Here is a 26,779-nt window from a genome sequence, read left to right on the forward strand (position 1 = left end):
TTAACAAGGCACGCTTGTTAATTGAAATGCATTCCAGGTGACTACCTCATGAAGCTGGTTGAGAGAATTCCAAGAGTGTGCAAAGCTCAAAGGTTGGCTATTTGAAGAATCTCAAAATGTAAAGTATATTTGGATTTGTTTAACACTTTTTGGTTACTACATGATTCATTACGTGTTATTTAATAGTTTTGATGTCTTCACTATTATTCTGCAATTTTGAAAATAGTAAAAATAAAGAAAAACCCTTGAATGAGTAGGTGTTCTAAAACTTTTGACCGGTAGTGTATATATATAGGGTGTGGTTGAATACCAATCTGTGATCATCACCAGGCCGGTTCAATGTGTCAGGTGTAGGATCTACCCTGGGAGATTGGTTAACCAGTGACGTGTATTCAAACCCAGATTTGTCCATTAGACTGCCAGATGGTGAAGGATGATTCATCACTCCAGAAAAAGCATTTTCACCGCTCCAGAGTAGAATGGCGGCAAGCTTTACACCACTCCAGCGGACGCTTGGCATTGCACATGGTGATCTTAGGCCTGTGTGCCGCTGCTCGCCCATGGCAACCCATTTTATTAAGCTCCCAATGAACAGTTCTTGTGCTGACAATGCTTCCAGAGGCAGTTTGGAACTCGGTAGTGAGCGTTGTAACCGCGGTCCTGTTCTGTGAGCTTATTTGACCTACCACTTCGTGGCTGAGCTGTTGTTGCTTCTAGAAGTTTCCACTTCACAATAACAGCCTTTACCATTGACCGGGGCAGCTTTAGTAGGGCAGAAATTTGAGGAACTAATTTGTTGGAAAGGTGGCATCCTATGACGGTGCAACGTTGAAGGTCACTGAGCTCTTCAGAAAGGCCATATTGTTTGTATTAAAACAACAATACAATACAAAGCACAGACAATGCAAACGGCTGCTCCCATCAGTGGGTGCGCTCGCCCCCACGTGCCCCGAGACGCCGGCAAGACAAAGCCCCGCCTCCGGCCCAAAGGGATTTTTAATTGGCGGGAAAACCAAGCCCCACTCGAATGCCTATATACTGAGCATTCTTTATGTAGCGAGAATTTTATATAATAGCTTAAATTGAAAAGAACGAATTGATGTATCAATTGTTATTTTGTATATCAGTTCAAAAACCTGATTCCATGGTATTGGGACATCGAAAATCTGCATTATTGTCAACTTTCTTGTCCATAAGTGAATCTAATATATTTTACATTAGTAATTTTAAGCCATTTATGATTTTTAATTGGTGTCAGAGAAACTCATTAATTCCATTCTCTTTTAAGCAATTGCCTTGTCCATTTTTGTGGCAGAACTGCGATGAGTTGGTTATAACTTTGTATTGAGCATACATCTCCATACACCTGGATTCATTGGTTGTATGACATAATTCCACGGTCGTTGTTTAGAATTGAATTCATAAACATGATACCTCCATCCATTGTTAATTTAAGAAAGGGACAATTTTAGCTTGCTAGCTAGCCACCGGAGGACAACACAACGAGATGCAACTGTTCAAGTTTCTATTTGTAAATTACTTTTTGCTTTTGATGTGATTGGTTTGAAGCCAAATCCAAACGCGATTCCCGTGACACTTTTTTTTGTGTGCCAGGACCATTCACAGTTGAGCTCAACGCTGATTGGCTATTATTATTATTTTTTAAATATCAAGGGAGGACAAATACTCGCTGGCTTACTTTGCATTCAATGCGGCGGGCAGCAACAATGTCATACTCTTTTTGACCAGACAGCATAGATGGGCTATACATACTGAGAAAGAGGGGTGCTCGCTAAAATGCTTTCTCCGGTGAGATACATTCAGCCTCTTGCGAATTGAAGCTAAATTATGAAACACAGAGACAAAAAACATTATTTCATATGTTGTTTTTTCATCATTTTTTATTGGTACAGTTTTTGGGGAAGCCTGGCTTCCGTTGGCAACCTAGTGGTTAGAACGTTGGACTAGTAACCAGAAGGTTGCAAGTTCAAACCCCCGAGCTGACAAGGTACAAATCTGTCGTTCTGCCCCTGAACAGGTAGTTAACCCACTGTTCCTAGGCCATCATTGAAAATAAAAATTTGTTCTTAACTGACTTGCCTAGTTAAATAGAGGTTAAATAAAATAAAATAAAAAACAGAGGCCTGAACCTCCGGAGGATGTAGATGATACTGAGTCTTCTCTGTGGAGACATGCAGCTTTATCTCCCAGGGTAATGTCTGATACATTGAACCGGCCTGGTGATAATTACAGATTAACATTCAACCTTCCACCGATTGTAACACAAACACATGTCATCAGGTATATTAGGAAAATATTATTTGACTGCTATAAACGTCCATCAAAAAATAATGACATGGAAAATACAGAACATAAGTTCTACACCCAATAAATCAAGAGCTAGGAATGCAAGGCAAGTTAAGGATCAACAGGTTCCAACGGGAGTCGAGCACCACCTTACAGACAGGGGATAGATAGAGCTCCCGGTAGGAGTAGAGTATTTCCGGATCTGATGGGGAGTGTCTGCTCAATAGCGGCATACCATCACAGGGAATTACAACACTCATGTGGAATTTGCCCACAAGGAGAAAGGGGTGCAACAAAATCAATGATAAGTGAGAGAGAAGTGAGGGTTGGGGAGATCAAGAGTGCAAATATGGGAGGGAGTAAGACTGTATAGAGATATAGAGAAGAAAAGGAGAAGCTAGGATGGATAGAATAAGAGAGAGAGGTGGAAAAGGGAAAGAGGGGAAAGAGGTGGAATAGAGAGAGGTGGAATAGAGAGAGAGGTGGAATAGAGAGAGATGTGGGAAAGAGATATGTGGAATAGAGAGAGAGGTGGAATAGAGAGAGAGGTGGAATAGAGAGAAAGGTGGAATAGAGGAGATCAGAGAGATGGAATATGGAATGGAAAAGAGAGAGATGTGGAATAGAGAGAGAGGTGGAATAGAGAGAGAGGTGGAATAGAGAGAGAGGTGGAATAGAGAGAGAGGTGGAATAGAGAGAAAGGTGGAATAGAGAGAAAGGTGGAATAGAGAGAGGTAGATCAGAGAGAGACAGGTGGAATATGGAGAGAGAGGTGGAAAAGGGAGAGGTGGAAAAGAGAAAAAGATGGAATAGGGAGAGATGTCAGAAGGGGTCACGGTCAGGTCTTCTCTCAGACTGTTTATGCTCCATGACTGAGGTGGAATCTATTCACTCACACGACTCGGTTGTAACTCAGTATCAGTCAAGGGCAAATGCAATTGGAGGGAGAGCGAGAGAGTGGAAAATCAAACATACCTGAGTAATTATCCTATTACCACAAGCTAACAGGTATGCTAATATAACAACAGTAACACAAACACACAACTACCCAGGCGCATGAATTTCATCCAACCATAATTGCTGTCTCTCTTCACAGTTGCCATAGAGGTACTTAAGCAGTGGCTGTGGCTATCCCTGGACAGTTGTTCCTGGCCTTTGTGAAACTTCCTCTCAGATCCTGTAATGGAAGCATGGCTAATATGACATTGTCTGGAAGACAATAATGATTTATGGAGTGTTCAAAAACCTAACCCCGGGCTTCATGACAGCTAAGATTAACATGATTAACTTTCTGGCTACTGGAACAAGATGGGGCATATGATAAGATCCGTAATGAAGCAAGGCAATGGTTCAAGGGACGCTTCATAAATCACTGATACGTAGCTCAGGAGCCGTTTTGTACAGTATGTTTACAAATGTAATTAGCGTGAATGTGGTCAGTGAGCCATCACTCACAACCTCCCAGTGGCAGATACACTCCTCCCAGTGGCAGACACCCTCCTCCCAGTGGCAGACACCCTCCTCCCAGTGGCAGACACCCTCCTCCCAGTGGCAGACACCCTCCTCCCAGTGGCAGATACCCTCCTCCCAGTGGCAGACACCCTCCTCCCAGTGGCAGACACCCTCCTCCCAGTGTCAGACACCCTCCTCCCAGTGGCAGACACCCTCCTCCCAGTGGCAGACACCCTCCTCCCAGTGGCAGACACCCTCCTCCTGGTTTCAGGCTCATCGCCTAGAAGTGGTCAAGGTCAGAAAGGGTCAGGGCCAGAAGTGGTCAGGGTCAGGGCCAGAAGTGGTCAGGGTCAGGGCCAGAAGTGGTCAGGGCCAGAAGTGGTCAAGGTCAGAAAGTGTCAGGGACAGAAGGGGTCACGGTCAACGCTTCAAAGAAACACACTTCACCTTTCCCTGAGCTACAACCTAAACAAACAGAGAACAGATTGGTGGCTAGATAGCTAAATTTATGACTCAAACTACTTACTTCAAACTGACTGTCAGAGAAAGAAAATATTATTTATTTAGTCTCTCCTTTCTTTCTTTAAAGTATCTCTTCATCCACCATTTAAGTGGGTGTGCCAGAGAGCTCAGTCAGCAAAGGAAATGGTTCCAACCTCCTGTTTTCTGGATGTGTTCATGGCTGTTACTCCTGTCTTTTCTCCTGTCTGAGCTGAGGCGGAGAGCAATGACATCACCAGTTCTAAGTGTTCCCAATGTTTTAGAATGTTCTCAGTGATGGGCCAGACAACAGAACCAGTCCTGCTGTACCAGCCACTGGCTCCAACTCCAGAATCAAACCTGCCCCCTGAAGCCCAGTCTCTTTCTGACAACCAGGACATTTTTAAGATGATGTCATATGGATAAGTTCAATGGCAGACTCCATTTTTCAACTTACACTTGAAAGGAAAAGCACCATGGAGATTATGTAGAGAGGAGCATGATCAGGCTTTTTTTATTTGTCCAGTTCCACAAAACACACATGCTACTCTTTAAGGAGAATCATTTTACACGAGGAGCACATGTGACCATCTGTCATAAAACAAAGTAAATCCAGCATGTATAAATTGATTTTCACTTGCATCAATTTTACAGTGAGGAAATCTGAAACTAAGAGTTGTCGTAAAAAGTAGAATTTACTGTAGGCTGGTTTGAGGCAAACTAATCTATACACTGTAGTATTCCAATAATGATGTGAGTACTGGAGTGGCTAGGAGTAAATGGCTAAATGAAGGCCACATTTACAGTGACTTCAGGCATAATACAAAACATCATACTGTAATTACACCAACCTCTATAACAAGGAGCCACATAGCCGTTTGTCACATTAATGAAAAGATAGAGTGCTCACATTTTAATTTGTTTTGGACATTTTGTGCTGCATGTTTGTCCATCTGGAACTGCTGCTGTTTCAAAACCTGCATTCATGATGATCAAAATAGTCTCTGCCGTGCAGATTGACCGCACCGCTCTCTGCCGTGCAGATTGACCGCACCGCTCTCTGCCGTGCAGATTGACCGCACCGCTCTCTGCCGTGCAGATTGACCGCACCGCTCTCTGCCGTGCAGATTGACCGCACCGCTCTCTGCCGTGCAGATTGACCGCACCGCTCTGCCGTGCAGATTGACCGCTGTGCAGATTGACAGCACCGCTCTCTGCCGTGCAGATTGACAGCACCGCTCTCTGCCGTGCAGATTGACAGCACCGCTCTCTGCCGTGCAGATTGACCGCACCGCTCTCTGCCGTGCAGATTGACAGCACCGCTCTCTGCCGTGCAGATTGACAGCACCGCTCTCTGCCGTGCAGATTGACAGCACCGCTCTCTGCCGTGCAGATTGACAGCACCGCTCTCTGCCGTGCAGATTGACAGCACCGCTCTCTGCCGTGCAGATTGACAGCTCTCTGCCGTGCAGATTGACCGCTCTCTGCCGTGCAGATTGACAGCACCGCTCTCTGCCGTGCAGATTGACAGCACCAGCACCGCTGTCTGCCGTGCAGATTGACAGCACCGCTCTCTGCCGTGCAGATTGACAGCACACCGCTGTCTGCCGTGCACCGCTCTCTGCCGTGCAGATTGACAGCACCGCTCTCTGCCGTGCAGATTGACAGCACCGCTCTCTGCCGTGCAGATTGACAGCACCGCTCTCTGCCGTGCAGATTGCCGTGCAGATTGACAGCACCGCTCTCTGCCGTGCAGATTGACACCGCTCTCTGCCGTGCAGATTGACCGCACCGCTCTCTGCCGTGCAGATTGACAGCACCGCTCTGCCGTGCAGATTGAGAGCTCTTGCCGTGCAGATTGACAGCTCCATCCCCGTGCAGATTGCTGCACCGTCCTGCCGTGCAGATTGACAGCACCGCTGTCCGACTGGGATTGAACACCGCTTGCTGTGCAGATTGACAGCACCGCTGTCTCCTCTGCCGTGCAGATTGACAGCACCGCTGTGCCTGAAATTGACAGCACCGCTCTCTGCCGTGCAGATTGACAGCACCGCTCTCTGCCGTGCAGATTGACAGCACCGCTCTCTGCCGTGCAGATTGACAGCACCGCTCTCTGCTGTGCAGATTGACAGCACTGAGGCGCCTGCTGACAGAGAGCTCTTCTAAAGCTCCATCCCCTGACTGCTGGTCCCTCGTCCGCTGTCCGACTGGGATAATTTTGCTTGCTGTGCTCCATCCCTGACACCCCTAGTGCCTGAAATCTCCATCCCCTGACTGCTGGTCCCTCGTCCGCTGTCCGACTGGGATAATTGTGCTTGCTGTGCTCCATCCCTGACACCCCTAGTGCCTGAAAGCTCCATCCCCTGACTGCTGGTCCCTCGTCCGCTGTCCGACTGGGATAATTGTGCTTGCTGTGCTCCATCCCTGACACCCCTAGTGCCTGAAAGCTCCATCCCCTGACTGCTGGTCCCTCGTCCGCTGTCCGACTGGGATAATTGTGCTTGCTGTGCTCCATCCCTGACACCCCTTAGTGCCTGAAAGCTCCAGCAGGACGTGAACGGATTACAAAATGGTGACTCGCCACCGTTGTGCCCTACTACCTCGTTTGGTCCTCATCCTCATGAAGTCCCTCTCACATTCATTTAATATTCAATCAACTGTGACACTACGGCATTGGCTGTTGGTCAATAATGATGACGTGTGACAGAGCGGATATAAAGAGGAATGGAAATCAGACCATTAAACACAAAGGAAAGAAGTCTCTTTTCAAAGATGCCGATAGTACAGAAAATCCAAGGATTCTGACTGGGTTTAACAGAGCAATATCTGCATAATACAAACCCCTTTAGACAAACAGGCCGTTTAAAAATGTGCAATGTTGTCAAATTGCAAACATTAACAACCACTAATTGCGCGGCTCCAGTTATCTATTTCTTGGTATTATAATTTAAATCTGTAAATAAAACAAGAGCTGGCCTTTACTCCATGCATAAACTAAGGGGCCACATAATCTAAAGGCCCCTAGGAAGAGCCATACATGCAATGCCATTATAATTTTTTCTCTGCATAAGATATCCCAAGATGCACATTCAACAGCAATGTCCTTTTAAAAGACACAGTTGTCTATATCTATTAGTATGCACACCTTGTCGTTTTATAGCCAGTCAACATTTGTGCTTTAGCTTACAGTGTGGAAGCTTGCTGTATTCCCACTGTCCATCTATAAACACCATTAATATACAGCTCTGCCAAGACAGTAGCACTTCTCTTCTAGGCGTTTCTTTAATTAACCTTAAGTTCAGAGTCCAAGTCATACAAAACTAATTCAAGGAAATGTATGAATTCAACTTACAATATATATCTTCCAGATACATTCTACATCTATATGCAAATAAAGATAATGTATTAGAAGAGTACATGTGCAGCATTGAAAATATTCATTTGATCAGTGCCACTGGCTATATAACAAATGACTCTGAAGGGAAATGCAAATTGCTAAATGGGGGAATCTGTAGGGATGAGCAACCTGGGTGAATCAAAGAACCTGACCTTGAGAAGAACACAAACCTCCCTTAATAGAGAAATAACACGAGGACACCTCAGAATAATCCTTCTAATGTCCATGATGTATATGCGGTCAGTGGCGCTTTGGTGAGCATGAACATTACAGTTCAGTTAAACTAAGTATGCATGCAGAGACATGCTCCACGGTGGTGTGCATCCATCATTTAACAAAAGAGAACACTAATAAAGTACTGCACTCTTAGAAAATAAGGTGCTATCTGGAACCTAAAAGGGTTCTTCGGCTGTCCCCATACGAAGACCCTTTGAAGAACCCTTTTGGGTTCCCTTTCCCCAGAGGGTCCGACCTGGAACTAAAAAGGGTTATTCTATGGGGACATCTGAATGACCCTTTTGGGTTCCCTCCTTTCCCCAGAGGGTCCGACCTGGAACTAAAAAGGGTTATTCTATGGGGACAGCTGAATGACCCTTTTGGGTTCCCTTTCCCCAGAGGGTCCGACCTGGAACTAAAAAGGGTTATTCTATGGGGACAGCTGAATGACCCTTTTGGGTTCCCTTTCCCCAGAGGGTCCGACCTGGAACTAAAAAGGGTTATTCTATGGGGACATCTGAATGACCCTTTTGGGTTCCCTCCTTTCCCCAGAGGGTCCGACCTGGAACTAAAAAGGGTTATTCTATGGGGACATCTGAATGACCCTTTTGGGTTCCCTTTCCCCAGAGGGTCCGACCTGGAACTAAAAAGGGTTATTCTATGGGGACATCTGAATGACCCTTTTGGGTTCCCTCCTTTCCCCAGAGGGTCCGACCTGGAACTAAAAAGGGTTATTCTATGGGGACAGCTGAATGACCCTTTTGGGTTCCCTTTCCCCAGAGGGTCCGACCTGGAACTAAAAAGGGTTATTCTATGGGGACAGCTGAATGACCCTTTTGGGTTCCCTTTCCCCAGAGGGTCCGACCTGGAACTAAAAAGGGTTATTCTATGGGGACATCTGAATGACCCTTTTGGGTTCCCTCCTTTCCCCAGAGGGTCCGACCTGGAACTAAAAAGGGTTATTCTATGGGGACATCTGAATGACCCTTTTGGGTTCCCTTTCCCCAGAGGGTCCGACCTGGAACTAAAAAGGGTTATTCTATGGGGACATCTGAATGACCCTTTTGGGTTCCCTCCTTTCCCCAGAGGGTCCGACCTGGAACTAAAAAGGGTTATTCTATGGGGACAGCTGAATGACCCTTTTGGGTTCCCTTTCCCCAGAGGGTCCGACCTGGAACTAAAAAGGGTTATTCTATGGGGACATCTGAATGACCCTTTTGGGTTCCCTTTCCCCAGAGGGTCCGACCTGGAACTAAAAAGGGTTATTCTATGGGGACATCTGAATGACCTTTTTGGAACTTTTTTCTTATGTGTACTGAATAACTGAGAGCCCACGGACTCAAAATCACAACATATTCATTTTTTTTTTACTGTAGGCCTACAGATGTTACACTGAATGTGCACTGACGGTGTCGATATCAGAGGGGAAACGGAACTGTTTCATGCAGGTCTCCCTTCCTCTGTACTGCTGCAAAGGGCTAAACTTGACACAGCACAGATCTCACTATTACAACGGGAGGAAAACCAGAACGATAAGAACAATGCTGTAACACTGTCTCACATCTAATTCAAATAGAAGTGTCAGCTCCCAAAAACAAGATTTATAGACTAGTTTGTTGTGGAAGGAAAAGTTGAGTGCTTTGATTCAACAGACTGTGAATGTTGAACAGCACTCGGTGTTGGGCCCAACCGACCAACACTCAAGCATGAGCAGAAAATAAACAGTCATGTAGCCATCCCCTTTTCACAAAGCAGAGCATGGAGAGGTGGGGGGTTCTCTGGTACAGAGGTTGATGAGAGAGCCATGGCAGGCCAGAGGACAGTGATTTATGATCAGCCTATGGTGGTGCAATGCTGGGACCACTCTGCAGCTGACTCCTGACAATGCCTACCATGGTGGGTTACCAATGATGGAGTATCTATTGACCCAGCATGGCATCACCAATCATACCTTACCACCTCTACTTCAAACCAGCCACCAGAGGGGTATGGATTCTGTCCTGCCATCAGCATTGACATAATCAAACGCTTGTCTCGCCGTGAAAAAAAAAATTAATACTAAGGGATAAGAGCTGCAATTGGAAGTATGAAATTAATTACTGAACCATAGCACATTTAGGACACCAATAACAGAAGTTGGATAGCAAGTCATGTGATTTCAAGCTGGTTTTTCTCCAAAACACATGCCCTTTAACCTGCCATTGTTGGTGGTAATGCTATGCACTTGCCTTGTTTCCCTGCCAAGACAGGCTTTCCACTGAGTTGTGCTGCTTCCCTGCCATGTGTCTGTCTCCAGACTTAAAGACTCCCCTCACTGAGAATGCCTCTGGTTAGAAACAGCATTAACCACTCTGTGTTGGAGGCTTGAAAATAAAGGAGCAGGTTGGATGGGAGACAGCAAAGTTTGAGTCAAAGGTAACCTGCTGATATGAACTAAAATCACAAAAAAATAAATCAATGGGTCCATTTTCCCTTGAGTGGAGTCTTGTAAATGTACAGAGTAAGACACAGCAACGTAAGGCTGTTCTGTTCTACATTGACTGACTGAAGGCCGGGGTCAAGAATCCATGGACACAGTGACTTCAGATATGACTCGAGGGTTAATTAGAGCAAGCTACACAACTTCAGGTGACAAATAAAATCAAATGGAGCCATAAGCAGAGAGCTGGCACGTGGCTTGGAACCATTGACATTAACATCTGATATTTAGTCCCAGAGCAATAGCATCCGGTATCACAAGGTAATCCAATCTCACAGCCACTTTGCCCACTGTGTTCTGGCTCTGGCCCAATCCATGTTTCGGGACCAATCAGATGGCCCCGAATGTGTTGGCATTCAGTGTAGGGTCAGGGGGGTACTTATTGCTGAGAAGAAACTAAGGGCTGTGGGCGTGGCAAGGAGTCTGGGTAGCCATGGCAATGCCAATGGACAGACAAGTCAGTTTTACAACATCCTATTTCTCATCACTGTCAACAATACCCAAGACCAATCAATGACCATTGTGCAAATTCCATAAAAACATATATATATATTTTTTTAATGTTAAAAATCATTGCATTATCTGAATGGGTAAGGATGTAACATTTCAGGTTCAGTGACTGTACATATCTCAAAAGAACACTGCTGCCACCCAATGGAGAGTTGCTGAACATCATTTGTCTGACAGAAACAGTCCATTATTGCACACCTTTCCAAACTAATATCACACACATTTCACAGAAATAAACCCCAGACTCAATTTCAAGTAGATTTGATATTTTACTTAAAAAAGGTGCACACACAATACAGTGTATAAATCAAACAAGGAAAGGAATAAGTCCATGTAAAAAGGCTGTGTTAAAATAAATGACCGTGTAGCTGAAACCGCCCGGTGGCGTACAACAAGTATTCTACAACGCCAGATCTGGCTGCAATAACACTACACATCAGCCACACACAACACATGGCAAAACAAAAAAGCTACATCCCATAAAAGGATTGATTAGGAGGTCAAAGACAGCTTGCTATTTGGGTTGAGTCTGTAGAGCAACTTAGCACCAACTCCACTGCTTCTTCTCCCACTCACCTGCCATCTTGCTCACATTAATCCAGTCTCTCAGATGATCTGGCTCTGTCAGCTCTGTGTGTGTGTGTGTGTGTGTGTGTGTGTGTGTGTGTGTGTGTGTGTGTGTGTGTGTGTGTGTGTGTGTGTGTGTGTGTGTGTGTGTGTGTGTGTGTGTGTGTGTGTGAATGGCCCACCCAACAAGCATAGAGAACACTGCAGAAATGTGGAGGCCCTAACGGTCTCCCTACAGATCCATTGTCTCAACAGCTACGGCTACGGACAGATTGCATTGCTGGTAGTACAGTGAGGTGGGCCCACAGATACAGTAAGGGGTGGGCTCAGTCCAAAAGATCCGCTAGGGTTTGGCAGGCACATTAATTCGACCAATGTTCCTCATACATACAAACACAGGGACACAGTTGGGATTGGGTCATGTGGGGTGTGTTAAGCAGAACAGAACGATGTGCAATGTTTGATTCAAAGGAAAAGGTGCCATTATTAAGAATGTTGAGTATGGTGGTACGGAGGGCAATTGTGTATGGTGCACTGCATTAGTTTACCGATTTCAAAAGGTCACGCCAATATTGATCAGGTCACACCCACCAACAGCAAACATAGCTCAAAGGCGGTTGAAGAACGTTGTGCACCGTTTGGGTAAATGTGTCATTCCATACAAGTCTTCAGTAACTCATCCAATTTAGCAAAATGTTTAATAAACTGAAAAGGACGAAAGGTCAGTCCAGTTCTTTGAAGCGTGCGAACATGGCCTTGCGCACCGCTTGCTTATAGGTGGCATGATTCCAGACAACAGACTCCTTTTTCTTCCTCTGTGGGAGATAAGATAGGAAGCACAAAGCGTTAAAATCACCACCAAGCTTTAAATAAGAAAAACGGGTTCAAATCACCAACTAGCTTTAACAGAACCTCGTTATGGTCGCCCCCTTCTCTCTCTAATTTATGCCTAAAAGGACATATCCAAATCTAACTGCCTGTTGCTCAGGACCTGAAGCAAGGATATGCATATTCTTGATACCATTTCAAATAGAACACTTTGAAGTTGGTGGAAATGTGAAATTAATGAAAGAGAACATTAGATCTGGTAAACAACAATACAAAAGAAAAAAACATGGCCTCCCCCATCAACTTTGAAATGCTAGAGAAAGGCCATTATATCACTTAGGAGTCTAGGCACAATTTTGCAGTGCATGTGCAAAGTTTTAGACGGATCCAATGATCCATTGCATTACAGTTAAAAATGTTGTATTAAGTCTTCCCAAATGGTGAACTGATACATTTTCAAGTTCATAACTATAGAGAACATACAAAAATGATGTGGAGGAAAAAAAGAAAAAAATCGGTTTACACAATCCCAGGAATGTCATAAATGATGGATAATTAGCTTCCCTACAGAAAAGACACTAACCTTCACACATCTAGATGAGGGGACACAGCAGGGGTTCAAACTGTAGAACCCAGCTCCTACATTTGAATATAAAAATGTATTTTATCAAACAAAACTATGCTACATTTTATCTCTGGGACCCTCAGGATGACAAATCAGAGCAAATTACTGAAGTACATTATTTAACTTTAGAGGTATCAAACCAGTTGTTGTTGTGCACTCTCCAACATTAGCATGGTATTTTTTTCACTGTAATAGTTACATTGGACAGTGCAGTTAGATTAACAAGAATTTAAGTTTTCTGCCCATATAAGATATGTCTTTGTCCTGGGAAATTTTCCAGTTACTTACAAAATCATGCTATTCACATTAGCACACGTTAGCTCAACCGTACCGCGGGGTGGACGGCGATCCCGTAGAGGTAAAAAAAAAAAAAACTGGGGTTAAAATGACCACCAAGTTTTAAATGAAAAAAAAACAAACAACTGGAGTTAAAATCACCAAAAAACCCAACTTGACAACAGACTGAAAAAGAAAGATGTTATAGTACCTCAACAGGCTCAGAACCTAACCCCGGCCTCTCACTGCCTTTATGCATGTCCCTGGAGCCACCGACCCAGCTATTCTGGTGTTGATGTTTCCTTCTCTTCTGTTCAGGGGAGCCGTTGGACTCCCTGGCACTCAGCTATGGAACAGATTACAGACATCAATACATCGTTCATAGAACATTTCAACAATACTTCCTGAACATAGCTGAATCGGAGGTTAGAGAGAGATTAAGGGAACTAAGATTAAACTTTTCACAACTATTGAACTGCTTTACGACTACTTATAAAATGTGTAAATCTAGCCTCCACTGACCTCTTTCTCCTGGTTCTCCAAAGCCTCCAGCTCTTTCTTTGATCTCTTGATCTTCATGTGGATCTCCATGTTTTGCTTGTGGAGGTCTGAGAGCTGCTGGTGGCGCAACAGGCCGTCCTTATTGGGGAACTGTCTCCTACACAGCAGACACGCCATCTTCTTCCAGTCTGTCAGCTTGTCTTCCTTCTCCTGAGACTGACTCCTAGAGGCCTGAGGATCCTCATGCTGCACCACCTCCTCCTCCTCATCACTGCCTGTTGCTGCGTAGTCTGACGCCAGCAGGCCCAGAGAGCCAATGGACTGCTGGGAAGGGCGGGGAGCAGTTCAGAAACAACGTCACCGGGGAGGGAGGAAGGCACCCCACAGACATAATAGATTGGAATCAAATTCATCCCTTCTTTCCCCCTGATCATACACAACAGAACATTGTAGACCAATCAATCAATCTCACCTTTGAGCCCTTCCCCTCTTTCTTGGGAGGAGCCATAGGCTTCTTGAAGAGGTCGTCTCCACCCTGTTCATGGAAACAGAAGAGGGACAGTGAAAAAACAGATTTAATTCCACACCATTGCATTAAAGTGCATGAATGTCACAGAGTCCCCCGGTACCCACCTTCCTCTCGAAGATGGTGAAGGCTGCGTCAGCTGCCTTGGAGGACTTCCTGTCGTCCAGCCCGCCACCGGAGGCCTTGAGTACAGGGGACGGAACACGGACGCTGTCCTTCTGACGGTTCTGGATCTTAGCCCAGCGCTCCATATCCTTCATGATCTGAGACAGACATGCGTGTTAAACATCTATAAGGTGGTGTATTGTTCCTATAGCTTCATTATACTTGACTATATTGTGGGCTAACCTTGAAAGCAGCTAGGCTCCTGGGTTTCTCCTCTTTCTCTCCTGGTTTGTCCTTGTTGTCTTTCTTGTCTATGCGAGGTGCAGTGTCCTCCTCCTCTCTCCTCTCGGGGGAAGGGTTGGGGTTGGGGTTAGGGGCAGGAGTGGGGTTCAGGAGCTGGGGAGGGTCGAAGTGAGGGGTTGGCTCTGGTCTCTTCATGTCCAGCGGAGCGTCTGCTGCTGGATTGGCCAGAATGGCCTGTACGTCTGGTGCCAAGGCAACACCAGACTGGGCAATGGGGAGCTGGGTGTCTGTAGAGTGTCCTCCGGGAACGGGGATGTACGTCTTGGACACACTGTCCCAGTACAGGTACTCCTGGGTCTGGGCATTGTAGAAATACTGCACACATGCACGCGCGCACACACACACGTTGGACATGAAGGACGTAGAGTAGAACAGACACACCAAGGCCATTTGAAGAAAATGTATCACATATGAGCTACTGTGTAGAACTCTTACCCTAGAGGCAGGGTCATAGTACAGGGTAGTCTGGGGATCATAGTAGAACCCAGATGTGGCATCATACAGGTAGTTTGTCATGTCTGGAGTTTCAGTAGCTGGACAAAAAAAAAAACAGCTGTTACAAGAGTACGACAAGATGACAATATTTCATTTCCTGTCTACTCACATACTTTCCACAGATTCACAAGAGCGTCTGAAGCAGCATATTCCCCGATGTCTGAGGGGTGCACTTGGCCTACTGTTTGGCCTTACCATAGCTGTAGCCATCAGTGCCATGATCTCCTGTTGCTGCCAACCCCCCTGCTGCTGCAGCAGAGGAGACCTGGGGGTCCAGAGCCTGGTGGTAGGGATCAACTGGTGGAGGTTCAGCATAGCCACCTCCCTAGGATGTGGAAGAGGGAAGCATTGGTTAGAAGGGCATTTCACACGCAGTCATGCATTTCCTCTGCTTAAACTGTCAATGTTTCTTTACTTTTGGATAAAGTGGTCTTATAATAGTCTGATGGTGTCTTACTGAAGTCATGCTGGAGTTCAAGTGCGAAACAGATGAATTGGAGAGAGGGTCTGAGCTTATCGGTCCACCCATATGATCGCCTAGGTAAAAATAATACAAATAATTTTCTTCCTGCTCATCCTCTACTCAACATGACAATTGAAGCATGTTGAGCTGAAAGACAGACAACCACAGCCCGACGCAATATTTGTTGTCTCTTCATGTACAGGTCCTGGAGGGCATACATTTTCAGGGAGAATAGTGTTTGAATGGGGATACTGACTAATGAGAGAGGTCTCACCTTGCATGTTAGGTGGGGGGCCTCCTGGTGGTTGGTTGGGAGGTTGGGATGAATAGTACTGCTGCTGCGATTAGAGTACAAAACAACACATTAGTATTCTAACCAACACATTATCTCAACAAAACCAAAAATGATACCAAACACCTAACGTACCTCCGTCATACTGGCCTCAGGTGGGTACCCCAGGAGAGAAGTGTTTGATTTATCAAACTCTTTTCTGTACCTGCCAGGAGAATAGAAACCATCAAATCATCAGTGGTAAAAAAATAACATCACCGGTCTTACACTGAAGAGCTTGGTTACATGATATAAGTGTCCCTCACTTTTGGTTCTTCAATGGCTTAGCAATCTCAGCGTAAACCCTGACCCCGTCGATAGAGAGAGGCCTGGGCTTGGTGAGGAGCTCTACCAGACGGGTCACTTGCTAGGATGGAAGAAAGGCCACGTCATGACATCCAGACATAACATCCATTAAGCAGGGTACAACTCTCAGACATTCATAAACATGAGAGTGCAATAAACCATGACAAAGTGGCCAACTGACATGTAATGGCAGCTATGTGATACCTCATGGGAGTCCATGTCTACGAAGCAAAAGCATTTGGCTCCCGGGGGTTTTCCTCTGACCAGACGAACGTTCCTCTCATCAAGGTAGGCGAAGGGGTCCAGGGATTTCAGAATGGTCTCCACTGTAGTGGTGGGCTTCACATTCTTTATGATCATGGCTGTGAGGAAACACGAACAATCATACTGATCTTGAGCTTTCCTTAGAAACAAACAAATTTTTTAAAATAACAATCACACCATCAACTCCTTACCAGGCTTCCCTACTCCCCAAAGATTCTTTGGGGAGTACTCCCCAACTATTCCAATTCTAAATGCAATACTCCCTAACTATTCCAATTCTAAATTCCCCAACAATTCCCATTCTAAATTCCCTATTCCCCAACAATTCCAAATTCTAAATTCCCTACTCCCCAACTATTCCAATTCTAAATTCCCTACTCCCCAACTATTCCAATTCTAAATTCCCAACTATTGCAATATTTCCCCAGCTCACTCACTCTTGCTCTCCTTAAAGATTGGGTCCATCTGATGTGGGCCAGGGCCTTGGCGGCGGGGGTTGCGGCTGGCCCAGGACTCTGCCTGCTGCTCAGCCTCCTGCTGTCTAAGTTGCTGGTCCACCTGCTGCTGCCAGGCCTCTGGGGTAAGGTCCGAGCTGCGCTGCCATGAGCCCTGCTGGGACAGTGGGTCAACTGGTGTCTTGGCTTGGGAGACATCCTGGCTGTGGTGCTCATTCTTGGCCTTGTCGACCAGGAGCTGGCCTGGGCATGGCAGTAGGGGTTCCTGGGTCGGGGGGCCTGCCTTGTGCCCTGGTTCCTGAAGCAGCAAGAGAAGGCATATCAGTTATTTAGTGGTGGTTGTCTCAACAACCTATGGCTTAACATAAGGAGCACAGGCAAATCAAGTCCAGCATGCATACAAATCTTGGGGTGGACATTACCAATAAGAAATAACTATGCTACTAGCATGCTTAAAACAAGAACAAAGGTAAAGGGAATAAATCACTTCCAACTACAAAAAGGCCCTAACTGTAATATCCAACACTTACTAGAGCTTCCTTGCCAATTCTGTCTGGCTGGACGTATCGCATCAGAGCTGTTTTAGTGCCAACCTTCAGGGATCCCTGAAAAACAGAAGAGAGTGAGCTAGATTCAAACTGAGGAATCCGCTTCCTTGCCAACCAAGTGACTCACAATTCTAAATGTTCCAAGAGAATAAGACTCCCATCATGCACTGTGGCAGGTTTAGTCCTCCTCTGTGGTGAGGGTAAAGGGGACGACCATTATGGTTCTGACAGGGATATGGAACTTAGATCGACCAATACCTTCCAAGGTATGTCCTCCATGCTATAGCATTACTGTTTGCTAGGAGGTGGAAATTCTAGCTTTTCTCATGTACAGTACTTTGGGGAGGAGATTATGAATTTCATATTAGTGGTCTTACTAGATAAAGCTAGAAAGCTATATTCTTTGACAGTATAGGGCTCAAATATGTACTTAAAATGTGTACTTAATCCAACATGAAATTCAATATACCATTGTGTCGGCAGTGCTCTGTAAATGTATATGACACTAATCTGCATAAAGGCATGACTGACATGACTGACATGACTGACATGACTGCATGATTTGACATGCAAGCTGTAGGTTGGTAGACTCTCCAGTTTAACTAAAATGGTGAGTGGCAGTTATATCTACAATAACCCATAGTTGCTGAGTTCAGTATCGTTAACAGGGTTAGGATCGTAAGACCCAGGAACCAAGACGAGTGCATTTGAAACTTTTATGTAGTCGTTGATGGGTAAAGATACAGCTGACTACATGAAACAATTGTGAGGAAGCGCATGTCTCTAGAATCAATATCTTAGGTAACTAAATCATAACCATTGGATGGTAGACCCAAAACCATTGTAGCAACCAGCTACCCAATGGGGTAAATTAACATAGAAGACACATCAAAGGAACATGTAACACCTGTCACTGGTTCTGCTTCTTTCCAGCCTTGAGCAGAGCCAGATATGGCTGGCCTAGATGATGTTCTGTTACTTAAGAAGGTAGTGCGTGATTCCCTCAATATGGAAACCAGAATAGACCAATATGGTTGGAAGAATATCAGTTATCTATAACCTAAATCTATACCCATGGCGTGCACCACTGACATTCACCTGTGCTACCATGGCTAAACTTTACATGGCTCTATACCAATGGCACCAATAGAAAGGTCTCACAACAAAAGGAGAAAGTGAGCCAAGAACTGTGGTCAAGAGAAAAGATTCCTCTGCTGTCAAGTGGATGGGCATCGAGAAGATGTATGCTTGTATTTAGCAGGCAAGAGTGGATCTGATGTGGAGGATCCATTTAGAGATGGAGTCTATCCATTCAGCAATGCAAAGGAATAAAGTTACTATGGTCGATGCACAGCTCTCTCTGTGTAGAGAAAGATGAATGAAATCGAACATTGTCCACTTGTTGAGATCAACGAATGAGTAAAACCCTCAAGACAAACAGTCACAGAGTATTCTAGAAAATATCTGGTAAGTACCCCCAAGACACAGGTAAAGTTGGCCTTGTGGATAGCCAAAGGTGATGGCAGGATATTGCCAAGAAGGAATAAGTCAAAGGAAAAAGGGTCACAGCAAACAGATCAACTTTCCAATATTGCCACCAAAGGACCGTTGAAAGGATAATGGCCACCACCAAAATTAAAAGCAACTTCGTGTACGTTTAAAGTCTGTAAAGTTGAAAGGGAAAAAAACTAACTAATACAGACTTGAACGCTAGCTCAGAAATGGCTGCCTTACTCGTGTAAGCACAACCCATCCCAGAACAGCAGTCATTTTTTTCTCAAATCTATTGAACTTCAAGTTCCATAAATACCTTTATAATGGAATATGTAAATGATTCAAAGCTAATATTATACCTAAACTGAGTAGTCTGTGATCTGGAAAAGACCTTAGGATCCTTAATATATTATTCTGCAGGTAATAACCATAACACCAATAGCTACTATTCCCAGCCTGATAAAAACAAAGTTAAAATGACGCAAAAACATGAAGGATCTGACATTGCTATCTAAAAATGAACAGATATCACTGTAAAGAAAAGTATCCAACTAAGACCTGGATGGACAGAGGACCAAGAATCCAGGAACAAGACCCATTATGATAATATGCCTATGGGCTTAGACATACAACGTACCTTATTTCTTATTCCATGTATCCAAACATTTATCTAATTTATTGTTTTGAGACTACGTTATTTTTTTCTCTCTCAGAGATGGTTTTCTTTGTTTTCATTTCAAAATTCATTCCGATTTAAGAGGATTACATTACAGCAAACAAATCTGGAGAATGTTGTTCGAAGTGGTTTTCTTTTTCTTTCCTTTTCAATGCCAAGTGCATCACCAGAAGCACACCTCCTCTTTGACCTCCTTATTAAGCTATTGTTGTGCAAAGTCCCCTTGAACATATGCCAACGATGTCAATTCACACACCCACAGGTAGGGAGTAACTCCCATAAATTATCCCAAACAATAACCAACCCTGCTCCCACCTCTCCCCCTTCTAAAATGCCCGCCCCCAGCCCAAGCCTTCTTCCTGCCCGAAGGCACAGCCGATGTAGAGAGATGAGGATGGGCCACCTGGTTGGATTCCATGAAGTGGACTGCATCCTCGAGGTTTAAAAACTCCACATAGGCCGTATCGTAGCTGTAACCTGGGGACAGCATTTGAAATACAGATGGATTTGCGTTAGTCAATTCCAGTAAGGAAAGCAGTTCACGAAAGGAGATCACATTCAGCATTTTTGTGGTGATGGTGTAGCATTTCGATGAATACATTGGGGGAAATTGAACATTGTCCTAATTCTTCATTTTTTGACATGTATGCCAATCTCTCCATACCTTTGCATCACAAAATGCATTCAAGTCATGTATTTTTTATATTTGAGTTGGCAATGTTGTCCTTAATTAAAAGCCAGTACCAACATCTTTTCCAGATTCAACTATGGATTGAATGTTGTCTGTAAACATACTCCCAAGTACACCAACTACAGCTTACTTAAAATTTCCCTCTTAAGGTAAATTCCTGCAAGCATAGCATAACCTAAGTGCTACTAAGGCATATGTGTACTGTGTATGATTTAAGTGCTACTAAGGCACAGGCCTACTTTGTATGAAAGAAAGTACGGACTGTCTTGCTGCATTTTAAACCTGCCATAATAGTTTGTCACTCAGAAACTTGGTATTGTAGCTTCTCAGGGATCCAAAATGTAACGTAGATGGCTGATGCAGTCCTACAATCAAATTATTGAGAAAACTTTAATCTAAGCTGAATGACGAGAAAAGCAACACCAAGAACCTGAAGTACTTACATAGTCTAACATAAACTTGCTGCCTATATTCTATCGTAATCAAATAGTTTTTTGTTTCAATAAAATAGAAAATGGTGTATAAGGAAAAGGTGTGAACAACATAAGAGATGGCGTGTCATGAGAACCTTTGTGACTGATAGTCACTGTCAAAGACTGCTGCAATAAGGATGTTTGGACAGTCTTCCTACATTGTCAGGAATGAAAAACACTAATGGCTACATACTTAGAAAACTTGGCTGCTGAACTGATGAGCGATTGCATCAAGACCGAGAACATCGGAGGCAACAAAGACACTTTGAAAAGAATATGAGCGTATGATTCGAATAGCGAAACAGCGAAACAATTCGTAGGAGATTCGAGATATCGTTCGAGTTGAGCATGTCCACACGGGGACTTGTGTCTCACCTGGCACAACATTCTTGATTTTCATTCCCTGCATTGGGACACCATCGCGGACTGCAAAGGCACCAAGGATCTAAAAGATAATTAAATATTATTAGGCTCTAACCTTAACACACACACTATAGGTATATAACTAAACTTCTATCACCTAACTGCATGATTTTGTGCAATCAGAAAAGTATCAAGTCAAACGCTAAATGTCTGTGTTTTGATTCCTACCTGCTCCATTGTGGCCGTCTTAGGAATTCCAGTGATGCAAATTGTATGAGTAACCTTGTCCTTCACAGATGCACTCCGGTAATCCTGATCCTTTAGTTGACAGTTCAAATGTAAATAACAGGTTAAAGCAACTGAAATTCATATAAATGACAAAAATGGACTACCAACAGATGTACAATAACATTTGTATGGAATTTGTATTTAAATAAATAAGAAACATTTACATTTTCAATGGGTTTAGTCTAAATACTTGCTTTACTAACCTGGGAACCAGAGTCACTGAATTTTGGAACCGGGACTGCTTTGGATTCTTTTAGAACTTTGTCAGGTCCTGGCAGCTCCTCATGTTTATAGTCAAAGACTATCCCTGGACCTGTTCTGTAATCATTGTCCCTGTAGTCCTGGTCTTTGCCTTGGAAGTCTGGCCCTGGAACCAGCTTAACACTCCCTGGGCCTTGTTCAAGCAATGCATCCTTCGGCCCTTTAAATCGAGTTTTATCGTTTGGCCCATGGCCCAGTGGAGTTGGTGGAGTCTTCTCTAGGATGTATGGGGGTCTGTCCTTCTCCAAGAGGTATGGGGGCCTGTCAACTCGATTTGGTGCATTTTGATTCTGCTTGGGATCCCCATGTTCGGGCCAGCGCTTGCCGTCATTCTCTCTGTTCGGCATGTTTGGCAGGAGCCCAGGACCCATGGGTGGAAAGGCAGGGTCCTGAAGACTTCTACGGCCAAAAGGTGGCAGATCCATGCCAGGGATATCTGTGGGTGGCTTTTTATCCCAGTTCTGGGAACATGGAGCTTCTCTGTTGGGGCGAGGGAAATCAAAAGGAGGCCCATCTTTTTTCCCAGGGAATTCTGTAGATGGCATGTTCCTATCTTTAAAGTTTGCCGGCTCTCCAAGAAGACTGCCTTCTCTGGACACTGGAGGGAATCGCTCTCCCTGAATCTCTTTGGAGAAAGGAGGAAGACCTCTGGGCATGGGGGATGGATGAGAGTCCTTCTCCTTCTTACGGTTCTTCCACTCCTCTGCAAGCGACACCTCTTCCATTTCTGGGAATTCTCTGTCTCTAAGGGTGCCTTCTGGATCTGTACCCACAAACTTGGGTCTGTTTGGGCCACCAAGATCTGGAGGGCCGCCAGGCCTTCCCCTGACATCCATTAGAGCCCCATCATTGTCGGCAAATCTTACGGGAGATCTATCCCTACCTCTGAATTCAGCTGGAGGTCCAACGCGGTTTCTGAAGTCTGTATCAGACTCAAATCTTTTCCTTGGATTCAATGGAGGAGCACCCCTCCTGTCAAAGTCCATCATTCCCCTGTCTCGATCTCGTTCTCGTGGAGGCATGTCCATATTAAACCCATCAATGTCATCCATGCCCATCGGTGGCCTGTCCCTATCACACATGTCTCTGAACCCCTCATTTCTACCCATAGGCTCCATGGGAAATCCTCCTCGCCTTCCATCCATGTCTGGATTGTTGAAGCCTGGCATATCCTTGCGGAACATATCCCTGTCTCTCATGTCAATAAATCTGTCATTTGGCTCTCGTAGATCTCGTGGAGGCATGCCTCTCCCTCCCATGCCTCTCCCCCTCACATCTCTCCCCACCATTCCTCTCCCTCCCATGCCTGGCCCAGGCCCCATGAAACCACCACCAGCAGCTGCATTAAGCAGCTTGTCCCTGATTGACGTTTCATACTGTCTTCTGAGGCTGAAGTCTGGCTCTTCTCCAGGTCTCCCCAGGAAATCCCTAGGTGGTTCTCCTCTCCCTCGTATGTCATGTGGTTCCATATCACGGTCCCTCATATCAGGTGGACAGTCCATCCTCCTCATGTCCATAGGAGGCCCCCGATCCTGTAGTCCCCTGGGACCCATGTTCATTCCATCTCTACCCCTGAAATCAGACATAGGGCCATCTCGGCCCCCAAACATTTCTCCACGATTGTCCCCACTGGAACAAAAAAAAGTCAGAATTCATACTTTGGGCTCTAAACATTTACAAACTTTTTTAAATTAAGTAGCTCTCAAATCAAGTAAACATCATAAGAATGTAAAATCATTAACTTTCTCTTGCAAGACAGTTTTTCTATTTGCATACAGCAATTGCCACCATCTGCTTACCGAAAGGGTGGGCCCCCTTGTGGTCCTCTCCTGGGTCCGTCCCACATCATTTTCAAATAACCAGCTTATCTGACAGAGCAAAAATATGTCATGTCAAATCCCAGACAGTAGTTTAACTCCGATGCATTTTTTCCTTCACAGTATAAATACCCCTTCTGTAGGGAGATCGATAAGCATAAAATGTAAGTAAACAAAAACAGTGTAGCTACTACAAAACGAGATGGTATTGATACCATAGTCTGCATCAACCACCATCTTTATTTAGCCTCGTATGTTGTGCCAATGAAGAGTCGTTAGCAAGCTAGATATGTGACATGGGTATTAAGATAGGGCTAATACTTGTGCTACTAACGTTAGCTAGCTAAATTGAGTAAGATAGTAGCTAGCTCCATTCAGTCAATATTTACCACGCCATTTGTTGATCAGTTGAAACTAGCTAACGTTAGCTTACTGTCTGGCTAGCTATCAAGTATGTTGATGAAAAACAAGCAAGGTAGACGATGGCGTGCATTGCCCGTTAATGACGACGTTTCATCTAGCTAACTAACGTTATCCGTGCTGGCAAACCATGTATAGCTAGCTACAGTAAAGCCAACGTTAAACTGCCTCCATCGGCTTTGTATTCCAAGCCACGAGCGAGCTCATATACTGGCAGGTACCCATCTGTTTTCAAAGAATACGCGATACAATGTTTTTATTTTACGCCAGATGTTGATATGAGCGTTACATAATCATATTTGATTAATTTCTACGTATTTTTCATAGGGGAGACTCACCTTGATATTTCTTCTGAGAAACAATCGGGGAATAAATGGAGACCGGAAATTTTAAGGAACCGATATTTCCGGGGAGGGTAACTTTTAAGTGGGAATTGTAGTCTTCTAACAGCGTGGGAACTACAGTATCCACTGATGGCAGCAAGTATACTAAGAAACGCCGTTTGACGCGTCAAATAACGGGCAGGCATAAGCTATGGACAACGAACACAATTGCATTTTTATCGATGGCAATTTGAATGCACAGTAATACTGTGACGAGATCCTGAGCACCATTGTTTTGCCATTCTGTACATAGTTCTTACATGGCCTGCATACTCACTAGACATTTCACAGGACAGCGTGTTCCATTTCCCACCAATATCAGGCTCCTGAGTGGTGCAGCGCTGTAAGGCATTGCATCAGAGTGCAAGAGGCGTCACTACAGACCCTGGTTTGATCCTGGGCTGTATCACAACCAGCTGTGACCGGCACTCCCATAGGGCGCCGTACAATCGCCCCAGAGTCATTTGGCTGGGGTAGGCCATCATTGTAAATAGGGTTTGGCTGTGGTAGGCCATCATTGTAAATAATAATTTGTTCTTAACTGACTTGCCTGGTTAAATAAAAAAATATCCAGCAACTTCATACAGTCATTGAAGAGTAGACAACATTCCACAGGCCAAAATAAACAGCCTGATCAACTCTATGTGATGGAGAGGTGTTGCGCTGCATGAGGCAAATGGTGGTCACACCAGCTACTGACTAGTTTTCTGATCCATGCCCCTACCTTTTTCTTAAGGTATCTGTGACCAACAGATGCATATCTGTATTCCAAGTCATGTGACATCCATACATTAGGGCCTAATGAATTTATTTTAATTGACTGAATTCTTTATATGAACTGTACTCAGTAAAATCTTTGAAATTGTTGCATGTTGAGTGTATATATTTGTTCAGTATAATAAATAAATCCACACATAAAAAAAGCTCAAATACTCACTCAAATTAATCTATTTTGTCGACATATCTGTATGTTTTATCTAATTATTCAAACTTTCATTAATGTTATTAATTGTATTTCTTTATCCCATATGGAAATTGAGGGGGTGTCAAACGTCCATGGCTGGTATCGAACACACCATTGGTTGATCAATATCATGCCTTGACTGCATGACACCAAAGCAATTCTGAAGTTTAATACATCCACAGAGCAATTTCAGCTCATTTTTATTTATTGGTAAATTAATTCATCATTGACTTCTGTTGATTTACTACAAATAGTCGAATCATGCCATATTTGGACTAGAATTAACAAGTTTGGAATGTTGTTATAAAAATTGAACAAAACAAAATTATTTAATTTTACCAAAAAATAGCAATCCGTTGAAATCGCACTGTGAATGTATTGGCTATGGTCCGTGAAATGTTCACACAAATATTGGCAAACGTAGCTCTAATTGCAGGACTTTAACTGTGTTGAAATCAAGTCATTATTCAGCCTATTGTGTTTAATGACCATTCATATCTATGGATCTTACCTATGGATCTTGGGTCCATAAATCCAGAATCCAACTGTGAAGAGTTTAGAGAAATATAAATATTAGCATCATAGCTCAAATCGCAGGACTTTCTTTACCACTGTGAAATGAGTAATATTTTATAACATTTATCAGTTAAGAACAAATTCTTATTTTCAATGACGGCGTGCCTATCCAGGGGCAGAACGACAGATTTGTACCTTGTCAGCTCAGAGATATGAACCTTCCAGTTGCAAACCTTCCAGTTGCAAGTCTACCGCTCTAACCACTGGGCTTGCTGCCGCCCAGTCTAGTGTACATATAAATTATGGGTCAAAACCATAAACATAAATGCTAGAATTGATAAGTATATCAATGCGCTGGTAAACGGATTAAATGAACTTTACTCAAAAAACAATGCGCTAGATAAACTCAAGAAATTGTAACTTTTCTTGGATAAACTCGCTCGGCAAAGGTGTTCGAACGACGCAAGCTCTCGAGCGAGAACAGCGCAGGTAAAGTTAGTTGGCGCCATTTGACAGTAGTTGCTGTTCCTTTCATACTAATCGGATGCTTGAAAACAAGGATGGAATTGAAGGGTTTGGGTACTTGCCAGTTGAGACAGCAATGTCTACGAGGCCGGTAACATTCGGTTTGAAAATATACAATTTCACTAGTTTTGCACTTCTTCTAATTGTCCAGTCAAAATAGTAGCCTTAGGCTAACAGGCTAGATTAATTTCCATTCCTGCTCGCAAATTTCTGTAACAATCTAGATAGCAAGCCAACCAAAACGATTTAGAGAAAGGTTGCACTTGGATGAAGTGGAGCAGGAGGCCATAAAAAAGATCTAATTCTACGAGTAAATGGAAACAACAACAAAAAGACTAATCGTTGTTACCAGCAACTTGCCAATTTGCAGCCAGGCTAAACCTGTAACCTTAGATAGCTAATGTAACAACCAAAAACCACAGATGAATATGATTATATTAACATATGGAAAACGGCTTAAATTGGTTAGGGGCT

General features: G+C 44.1%; 1 protein-coding gene across 6 annotated transcripts; it reads right to left on the bottom strand.

The window, feature by feature from the left end:
• Positions 1 to 11,090: 11,090 nt before the first annotated feature.
• LOC124002683 (RNA-binding protein 5-like) lies at positions 11,091 to 25,796 on the bottom strand. Of its 6 annotated transcripts, none has more exons than XM_046310312.1 (21): positions 25,776 to 25,796; positions 23,480 to 23,548; positions 21,623 to 23,309; positions 21,360 to 21,449; positions 21,144 to 21,213; positions 20,008 to 20,081; positions 17,417 to 17,491; positions 16,869 to 17,184; positions 16,372 to 16,529; positions 16,128 to 16,228; positions 15,958 to 16,027; positions 15,805 to 15,868; positions 15,525 to 15,604; positions 15,263 to 15,392; positions 15,008 to 15,105; positions 14,513 to 14,887; positions 14,272 to 14,427; positions 14,111 to 14,173; positions 13,660 to 13,962; positions 13,349 to 13,483; positions 11,091 to 12,223 (listed from the first exon to the last, which is right to left on the bottom strand). In XM_046310312.1, the coding sequence occupies exons 2-21, from the start codon at positions 23,527 to 23,529 to the stop codon at positions 12,131 to 12,133; spliced, it is 4,188 nt and encodes a 1,395-aa protein (XP_046166268.1). In that variant the 5' UTR covers positions 23,530 to 23,548; positions 25,776 to 25,796; the 3' UTR covers positions 11,091 to 12,130. The 6 variants fall into 6 exon arrangements, with proteins under 6 accessions (XP_046166268.1, XP_046166270.1, XP_046166269.1 ...); XM_046310314.1 differs by lacking the exon at positions 25,776 to 25,796 and adding an exon at positions 24,256 to 24,315 and having other exon boundaries at positions 15,805 to 15,865; XM_046310313.1 differs by lacking the exon at positions 25,776 to 25,796 and adding an exon at positions 24,256 to 24,315 and having other exon boundaries at positions 13,660 to 13,959.
• Between the last annotated feature and the right edge of the window lie 983 nt (positions 25,797 to 26,779).

Source organism: Oncorhynchus gorbuscha, linkage group LG18, assembly GCF_021184085.1.
Source record: "Oncorhynchus gorbuscha isolate QuinsamMale2020 ecotype Even-year linkage group LG18, OgorEven_v1.0, whole genome shotgun sequence".
Lineage (NCBI taxonomy): Eukaryota > Metazoa > Chordata > Actinopteri > Salmoniformes > Salmonidae > Oncorhynchus > Oncorhynchus gorbuscha.

Bases quoted from the DNA above. Each gene is read 5' to 3' on its own strand.
- LOC124002683 (XM_046310312.1), bottom strand. From the start codon at position 23,529: ATGATGTGGGACGGACCCAGGAGAGGACCACAAGGGGGCCCACCCTTT. The intron at 20,082-21,143 runs GTGAGACACAAG...TGCTGTCCCCAG, and splicing joins AATCAAGAATGTTGTGCCAG to GTTACAGCTACGATACGGCC. The intron at 16,229-16,371 runs GTATCACATAGC...CTTCCATCCTAG, and splicing joins TAGACATGGACTCCCATGAG to CAAGTGACCCGTCTGGTAGA.